Raw genomic sequence first — 8,948 nt, 5'->3', positions numbered from 1 at the left:
TTCCTGCTTATGCAGGGGGTCGGACTCGATGATCTATTGAGGTCCCTTCCGACCCTAACAGCTATGAATCTATGAAACTGGGGCCAAGTGCTTTGAAAATATAATTTACTTATGAAAATAAAGGGAAGAGCTGAATATCAGCAGTGGGGCATACAACCCAAGCAAATACAGAAAAAATGGGGTTGGAAAACCTAAAGAAAAGCATATTGCTTTCCAGCAGAAAAAAATAGGGACATTGGATCATGTTCATCTATCAAGAAATCCCTACTTTGCCCTTCCAGTAACACTGCAGCAGTCGAATGCTCCTAAATTTCAACCATTAACAATTTGCTGTGTTTTTTTCATTAGATATTATTGCTCTTGCAAAGCTATCTAGAATGTAAGTAGCTTGGCTTAGTGGCGTTTTCCTACTATGCCAGATAAGCTCTATATACCAGCACTCACCTGCAGTAGACCAGCACCCTTGCAGTCAGTGGCAATGGGATCTCACAGAGAATTTGGCTTTGCTGTACAGTACTACCGAGGTAAGTGGAAGCAGAGTAGCACTCAGTCTGGTTTCTCCTTGTTTCCCTTCACAAGTCCATGCCCAGCGCCGCAGCCGGGAGCACTCTCGTTCCGCCAGCGCATTGAGCATTAGTGCCGGCGATGAGAAATCAGAGCACTCAGAGGGCGGGGAGCAACACCTGTCCTATTACAGTAATGGAGGCTTCTTCGCTACAACCACAACAGGTAGGAAGGGGACAAACCTTTGCTGTTTAATCACAGGTCAACCCAGGATTGAGAGGACCTGGATTGGCTGGTGTCACCTTCCTCTGCCTTAATGCAGGACAGCAAACTCCACCTTGCCCACTACTATTCTCAAAGCAAACATTATCAGAGCTGCAAAAGTAGGCTGCTGCCTCATTGACAGGTTTTAACACCTTGGACATAGCCCACTTCCAAAGTGCAATGTGCTTGGTGAGGGCATCAGGCAGTTGAGCCTGGTCCCAACTTGGGACTTTGTCTGCTGGAGGTCCTGATTGATTGGCTCCCCTATACCGGGAGTTGCCTTGTCCTCTGGACTCTACTTTTTTATGTCTTACCTCGCTCTCTTTTTCCCTTTGCACACATGAAATCAGCAAGGTGATTGTGTTGGTGTGCATTAACTGATGGGCATGCCCCAGTGCACACTGGGACTGAAGGTCAACAGCAGAGAGGGATAGGGAAACATCTCTACCCCGCCGTCAAAGGGAAGGGCCTGTAGGACCCTCAGCACTCTGTAGGAAAGGATATGGGTGGCCTTGCCTGAGGAGAGCAGAGTGAACTGTGAGGGGGAAGTAATGCTGAACCCCTACTGGGCTGGCATCCACCAGCTCTGAAATATCAGGACAGGTCCTGCTCCAGCGCGTTACTTGGGTTACAGCAACAGAACTGAGGCTCTTGGGTTCTAGTCCCACCTCTGTAATATAGCAGAGACACATTTGCACAAGTTGCAAAATGGAGGGGGGGAAAATACCCTGTTTTGTAGGTAAAGATCTGGACAGGACTATAAGGCAATATAGAAAAATAAACAGTGATGTTATTTTCCCAATACCCAATGCATTTGAACTTCAGATACTGGCCAGACTCACCAATTGACATACACTGGCATGGAGGTCAATGGGGATTTGCTGAGCTGGCCCAGTATCATCTTTACTTACAAGCATCAAAAACCCAGTTCATAGCTTTGGAAAAACAAAACATTGAGAGGGGGAGGTAAGGAACAAGCCTGCAGCTCATTTACCACTCTTTTATTCCCTAGTTGGCTACAAGCAGGCTAAAACTGTAGAGCTGCCACAACAAAGATCATCATCTGTTGCCACCCAGCAGACAACAGTGTCGTCTGTTCCCTCCCACCCATCTACTGCTGGTGTAAGTAACATTGATTACATTGTTTGCCAGTTAGGCTCAAGCTTCCCTTGCTCTGCTTGTATCTACAGAGCCTTTAGCTTCTTTCACATTTTTTCCCAAAGGTATTAAAAATCCCCCATCCAGGTAGTCCCAAATATTTGAACCTTTAGAACTAGTGATATTCACTCAGGCCTTCGGTAATTGGTGCTCTGCAATCTCCTGCCGATTAAAAATCCCAGAGTGGCTTCACCCAAGCCTGGCTAGTTTAGTCAGGTATTGCAAGTATTTAAGCATGGGCTGGGGATCATCAGTGCTCGAGGGCACCATGCGTGCAGGAATGGCTGATGCAGGTGTGCTAACATGCCTGGCTGATGGTAAGTGAAAGGTAGATAAAGCAAGGCATCTTTGAGTAGGCCCAGCCTGATCTGCAAACTAAGCTTAACTCCACCTCCACTCTACCTTTAGCCAGGTAACTAGCACTTAAGCAGCTACAGTAGCAAGGTAAGTCACATCTTAGGTTACTTATGCATATGTTAAGTCCTATGCAGTTACAGGAAGGCATATAACTTTGTGTAAATCACAAGAAGGGTGACAACTACCCTTGTTTCTCAGCCAAGCAATTAGGAAATTTGTTCAGGGCTGGTGGCCCAGGTTTTAGGTACCTTGTCACCCTGAAGGGGTTTAGATCCTACAGCGTTCACTCCCCGATCAGTAACCTAACTACTACGCCACAGGTCAGTGCAAGAGCAGCCTCTGGACCTCCAGTTGCAGCTGGCCCACAGGGTAGCCAGGCTGGCAAGTGATACAAGCCAGGACCCATGACAATCAGTGAAACACGCACCATCTTGAAAAAGATGGGGCCTGACTCATTCCCCCCCCCCAATCCTAGCTGTCTGCATTTTGGATGTAATAGCCACTAAGATTAAAAACAGTAGCCCCTCTGGAGGAGGGCTGAATCCATGGTCACCTCCTCCCAAGATAATACACATCTCTAGTAGAATTGTTCCTGGCCCCACATTTCTCCTCCTCTTTGTGGCTCAGTGGGCCATCTTTACCAAGTGCTGGAGGTTGTCCTTGCAATGTGCAGTCCTCAGCATTGTGGTTAGAGCAGTTTACTGAGGAGATGTAGATTTGGTTTCCCTCCGGGTTAAAGACCTGGAGGCAAATGCTGGAAGCACAAAGTCTGTGGGCTAAACAGTAGGAGCCATATCCACAGTCAAGCAGCTGCACAATTTATGGCCATCTGGTAGGTTTCTTTAACCTCAGGACAATGTGCATAACACAGCTTTTTTTCTTCTCTAAAAAAACAGAAGACCTACCGGGCTATGTATGACTACATGGCAGCTGATGCTGATGAAGTTTCCTTCAAAGATGGTGACACAATTGTGAACGTCCAAGCTATCGATGAAGGCTGGATGTATGGGACTGTACAGAGAACAGGCAAGACTGGCATGCTTCCAGCCAACTATGTAGAAGCTGTCTAAACCAAACTGAGGTCTTCTGTAAAGCATATCCATATGGACAAAACATGCAGGCACTTTGTTCTATTTGCCACAAGACTGCCCTGCCAAAGTGCCTTACTGTTTTTTCCCTGTTGATACTGTCTTGTGAGTTGTTATTCTAAAAAAAAGTTACTTTATATATAGAAGATGATATTTTAAAAATATCTTTACAAACGTTATCAAAGCTTCATCGTAAACATACTAGTCACTGATCCAGTGAGAAATGTGTCTCTATTACCTTCAATACCTTTTAACATTTTCTGGACTTGCACATAAAATCTGTTTTACTGTCTGCTGAGTACCTTATGGTTTGAAAACCAGTAATTTTAGAGTACTTGCGTATTTAAAAAAAAAACAAAACTGCAAATTTTATTAGTTTTCCTATCAAGACAGTATTTTTCTGTGCCATTCTAAAAAAAGTTTGAATGTATTTATTTCTGTTCCAAGTAAGCAAACAAACTTAACATCTCAAACCAGTCAAAAGGAATGTTAAATGCCTCTCCTCTTCTCTGTTTGCTAAACGCTGATGCATGTGTGTTTTCATGCTATTGTTCTGGGGTCAGAAAGCTGTATTTCCTTGTAAATTAGTGGCTAAATAAAGTTCATGTTTCTGCAGCACAATTAATGCATTTAACCTCTGATCAACAACAGTGAAGCAATCGGCATATTAAATAATCTTGCTACAAACCTGCCTTGTCCAGAAGTCTCTGACTGATACATGGGGAAGATCTTTAATCCATTACTATAATACATCCAGAACAAAAACTTTTAACAGGACTAACAAAGGAAGCAGACATGGGCAACGAGAAATTCACCAGTTGTATTAGTGAGATTTTTTTTCAAAAATTTGTTTTAAAACACAAGGTTAATTTATGCCCTGAAGCTTTTGTGAGAGTTGGGAAGAAACTATGGGCAAATTATTCTAAACCTGGCCACTTAGTTTTCTCGACTTCTTCTGAAGCAGCCACTGCTGTCACACTGTGGTAGCAAAGCATGTTTTAAACACTGTTCAATTAAAACAGCAAGTTACAGCTAGATCCATAACAGGAATTAAACATTGCGACACTTAAGTTCTAGGCCCCTGGTTCTGCAGTGGAAGCCACAGCCCTGATCTAGCTTAGCTACCCACCTAACTATAATGTCTACAAAAGTGAAGCAACTCAAAATGAAGTTCTCAACAGCCAGTAGCCACTGGGGAGGTGCTAAACAAGCCATTAGACAAGATTAGACACTGGTGCCCTAAATTCCACTGCATCCAGGGTTTAGGTGCTGAAGACTGCAGAGTATGTTATATTAAATAGTTATTGGATAAAACATTTAACAACTTTTGGAGCAGGAATCAGAACCAACAAGACCAGCTGAGAGGTACCAGGGCTTCTCGACCTCTCCTGGTGCAGCTGTTCTATTTTACATGGAGTATTTAACTATGCACTAGGCCAGAGAGACTGCACAACTTAGAGGTTGGAGGCACCAACCTTAAGAAGCGGAAAATCTGAAGAAAATGGTTTCAAAACATGCAACTTCTTGATCAGCATATGATTAAGACAGTAAGAATTACTATTAATAAATAAAGTTGCATTAACACATTAGGGAACTATTTGTTTTATTTGTACATATAGAAGACCTAAAACCGCCTGCAGCAATCCCATTAAGTGACTGCTCATTCCAGTAACTACAGTACATTATATACAAATCATCTTTCCACAATAAATCTTATGAACTCTCACTGACCATGGTCTTTGAGAAGCAGCAGTGCATTCCATGCAACCAAAATTCAGTCATAAATTACAGCCAACATTTGAAATCAGAAATCTATACATAATATACAAAGTTGTGCATGTCACATCTGTTCGTGTCCCACAGAAGAGTCATCCACACAAGGGAACAATGCTGCATATAAAATTTTAAAGGCCTGAGAAAGGAGCCTGAGAAATTCTGCATCCAAACCCTTTTACCTCATGGGCAATACCAGAGTAATCTCTGTAGTTTAGAAAGATCATGCAAAGACATAAATCAATCCTGGTGCTTGACAATGGGATCTTTAGGGGGGTTTTGAGATGCACTGTGCTGACTGATTAATTCATGGCAGTAGTATCTCAATCTGAAATAACTAAAATAGAGGTAATTCCTCTAAAGATACCAGCAAAAAAGGGAAATTAACATGAGCACTAGGTAAAACTGGGCAACACTTAGGTTTCAGTAGTTATGAGCTTAACCTTTTACATTTATTAAGGCTTCACTGAAATAAAAACACTTTACATTTAAAAAAAATATTAAGATACTCTGTAGTTTTAAGTTTCACAGCCTTTGCTATTGCACATCTTAACAAATTTTAGTTTTTTTTCTTTTAATTACTTGAAAAATACCTATGCATAGCAGTAAAATACAAATACTTCTAAACACAGAAAGGGTACTCCAACAAATTAAAAATGTTAAACATATACCGTGATACATTTTGTCTGCTTCAGTCTTTAAAAAGTTTTTACTACATAAATGTTCAGTTGAAGTACGCCACATTGCCAGTAACAAACAGTTGGGTTTCAGAAATTTGTTTCTTGTAACAAAAACTCCTGGTTAAAAAGTATAAATGACTAATCAGAAATTTCATGGGGTGGTGACTGCCACCGGGACTGTAGATTTTTCATAATACAGTTTGTCATATTACCAAGTTTCTCTTGCATTTCAAAGAGCTGACTTCCTGAATAACTATGGAGCTCTTCAGGAGTTAGCTGAGCAGCAAGGGCACTGATTTGGCTCAAAAGGTCTGCTCTGGGTTGTGCGTCTGTGTTCAAGACAGCTGGTTCTACCAAATCTAAAAGACAAAGGTGATTAAAATGGTTTTAATAAGAGTGAAATTCACTTTGCATGAAGTATTGCAAGTTTTTTCTGTGCCAGAAAATGCACACACTGTCTACAGGTAGTTACACCACCAGTTAAGGCCATGGGCTGGAGAGAAAAGCTGGATGGACTGATTCTTCCCACAGTTGTTCTCCATGGAGTTGGAAGAACATTTTGAGGGCAGAATTTGAACTCACTAAGACCCCACAGTTTCTGTCCACCTATAGCCTGCAAACCATACCAGGAAAGAAAGAAAAGCTTCAAGGCATGAGATGAGGGACTGAAGAGTTCCTGGTGTGTCAATTATTGAAGAAGATTAGACGACCGTACAGTGAAAAATTTGTGAGGAAGCAGCCTTTATTTAAGCACGTGGGACAATATCCAGGAGAGGACATGGGTCCCTACAGCAGGATTCAGGTTGAACTTTGGCACGCAAGTCCAAAACTGTGACCCCAAAACCCCCTTTTCAGATGCTTTCTAGATGTCTCAATTCACTTTTTCACCTTAAGACTGCTCTTAGTGTATGAAGCTCCACGTCTGTGCACACTTAACAGTGCCTCAATTCTGAGTGCTGGGGCCCAACACACGCAGAAACTGCATTTCTCTGCCTGCAAAGAGCTTAATTCTTTAAATGTCAGAGTATTCCTACATGATCAGGCTTCTCAGATAAGGCAAGCAGCAGCTGTTGCTTTTTCAAACATAGCTGAAGGAGCCAGAGAAGAAAAGGAGCTGGGGGAAATCACAATAACTCATAAAATTCCCTTCTCTGCCTAGGGAGATTTAAACATACAACTTGCTGAAGAGTGGTAGCCACTAGCCTAGTTCTGGCAGATACTCTGGATGTCACGGCAGAAGCCAGGAATCTAGAAGATAGGCACAGTAATGCACACTGCAGCAGTCCTTTTTGTGAGACACTGTGGAGTCTCTTCTCTCTGCCCAGGCTACACTTCACAACTCACGCTACAAAAGCAGCCAAGTACCCTCCTGAAAACTCCACTTGGAAACCAATCTTGTTTTAGAATTGAGGAATAGAGCTTTTATTAAGTTCAAACACAAAAATATTACATGTAATAAATGAAGTCAGATTATCTTTACCCAAACCTAGCATAATGAAACAAAGCAGCATTTAAAAAGCAATCATCACATGCATTAGTTTCTTAGTGCTAAACCTCAGAAGTTACAAGTTACACAAGAAAATGCAATCTTTACCTGTTGCAAGTCTTTCTTCCTCTGTAGAAAAAGCCTTCTCCTCCATAACACTTAATGGCTTCTCTGTATCTTCAAGGGCTGCAATTTCCTCAAATCCACGAGCCTTTACCTAAAGATGTAATTGAAATGTGAGAAAGAAGAATGTTCTAAAAAGCAAACAGTCTGCATGTATTTCTTGACATGTATTTAATTGCAAAATTAAAATGACATCAAATACAATTCCCATTTCTGACCACCGTACTTCTGGCCACTACCCTGCTAGGCACGTAACCTTTGTGGCACTGGCAAGATGGCAACCCTGCTTAATCGATAACCCTGGTATTATAGAAATGTGATAGAAATTATTTTAAGCAGTTTTTTCTATTAATTATTATTTTTCTTTTTACATTATATTTTAGGCACTTAAAAATGAGAATTTTAGGCATTTTGTAATGAATATCAGCAATGTAGAACTTGATCGTTCTTCATTACAATGCCAAAAGTAACTTTACCTGTTGCTCATGATATCCTTTCAAAGCCTTTTTAACACTGGAAACTTTAGGAGAGCGGATGGGAAGCATTTTTATTTCAGATGCTGTCAAGGAACTCAGGTCACCCACTGTCTTAATGTTCTTTGCTCGAATGAGCTGCCCCAGTCCCCGTGCCCTGTGTGGAGAAAAAGGGAGTCCAAGTACTGATTCCAAGACAGCTTTTTTCCCACCCCAAGCTGAAATGAGGAGAACGAACACTTGGGGTTTGTCCCTTATCTATTCACATGAATGGAGAGGAGGAACATCAAGGCAGATAGCTCCTCTTTTCTGCAGAAAGAAAAATGTAACTCCCTGATATTGAGCCTAATTAATATAAATAAGTAACAAAACTGTGGAAAGATGAGAAGAAAGCACCAATTCAAAACTGGTCATTCTGAGTAGATCCCACGATAGCTCCAAAAAACTTGCCTTCTGGAGCATATTCTTAGAATACAAACACATAAATGTCAAGTTAACAACCCCATTCACAGTAAGGATCATCCAAGTTTCAGTAAATCAAATACTGTCTACTAGAGACTGGAATATGTTTTTAAAGTCATTAAACTCCATGTATGAACTGAAGAGGTTGGTTGAAAAAAAATGTGTACTTTACATATGAATTAGGGTTGTGCAAGGCTTCGGACAGAGCTTTGGATTCGGAGAAGCTTACAGGTCCAAAGCAGCACGTCCAGGTTGAAGCGCTGCGTCGTTCGGCTTCCCGAAGCACTTCAGGGCTGCCTCGGAGATCCAGCCATAGGGTGTAATAAATATCTATAACTTTGTTGTTTTTTGTCCGATTTGGTTGAAATTTTCAGGGGTGGTAGACTCCGCAGAGAGCATGAAGCCTGACAAGTTTCAAGAAGATCGGTGCAGGGGTTTGAGAGGAACTGCACCCCAAATTCTTGAAAGCAAAACTCCTGTCACATCTGTGTGTTACAACACAGGGGGGTCAAAACCGCAGGGGTGGTAGCTCGTACTGAGGCCACAAAGCCTGCCAAGTTTCAAGGAGATCAGTGCAGGG

General features: G+C 41.8%; 2 protein-coding genes across 36 annotated transcripts in view; one reads left to right on the top strand and one right to left on the bottom strand.

Annotated features, from left to right (window-relative positions):
* NEB (nebulin) overlaps positions 1-3,992 on the top strand; it is a 214,835-nt gene extending 210,843 nt beyond the window's left edge. For all 35 annotated transcript variants that reach the window (XM_025205209.1, XM_025205234.1, XM_025205245.1 and 32 more), the window contains 3 exons: positions 580-729; positions 1,781-1,890; positions 3,180-3,992. In XM_025205209.1, the coding sequence (XP_025060994.1) occupies positions 580-729; positions 1,781-1,890; positions 3,180-3,353 (434 nt within the window). In that variant the 3' untranslated portion in view covers positions 3,354-3,992. The remainder of the gene's footprint in view (positions 1-579; positions 730-1,780; positions 1,891-3,179) is intronic.
* RIF1 (replication timing regulatory factor 1) overlaps positions 3,467-8,948 on the bottom strand; it is a 61,751-nt gene continuing 56,269 nt past the window's right edge. Inside the window, exons 34-36 of the mRNA XM_025205188.1 lie at positions 7,910-8,063; positions 7,419-7,527; positions 3,467-6,183 (exon numbers count right to left, since the gene is read on the bottom strand). Coding sequence (XP_025060973.1) covers positions 5,963-6,183; positions 7,419-7,527; positions 7,910-8,063 — 484 coding nt within the window. The 3' untranslated portion in view covers positions 3,467-5,962. The remainder of the gene's footprint in view (positions 6,184-7,418; positions 7,528-7,909; positions 8,064-8,948) is intronic.

Source organism: Alligator sinensis, unplaced genomic scaffold, assembly GCF_000455745.1.
Source record: "Alligator sinensis unplaced genomic scaffold, ASM45574v1 scaffold61_2, whole genome shotgun sequence".
Lineage (NCBI taxonomy): Eukaryota > Metazoa > Chordata > Crocodylia > Alligatoridae > Alligator > Alligator sinensis.
The sequence above is the reverse complement of the archived record's forward strand: the minus strand, read 5'-3'. Positions and strand labels throughout refer to the sequence as shown.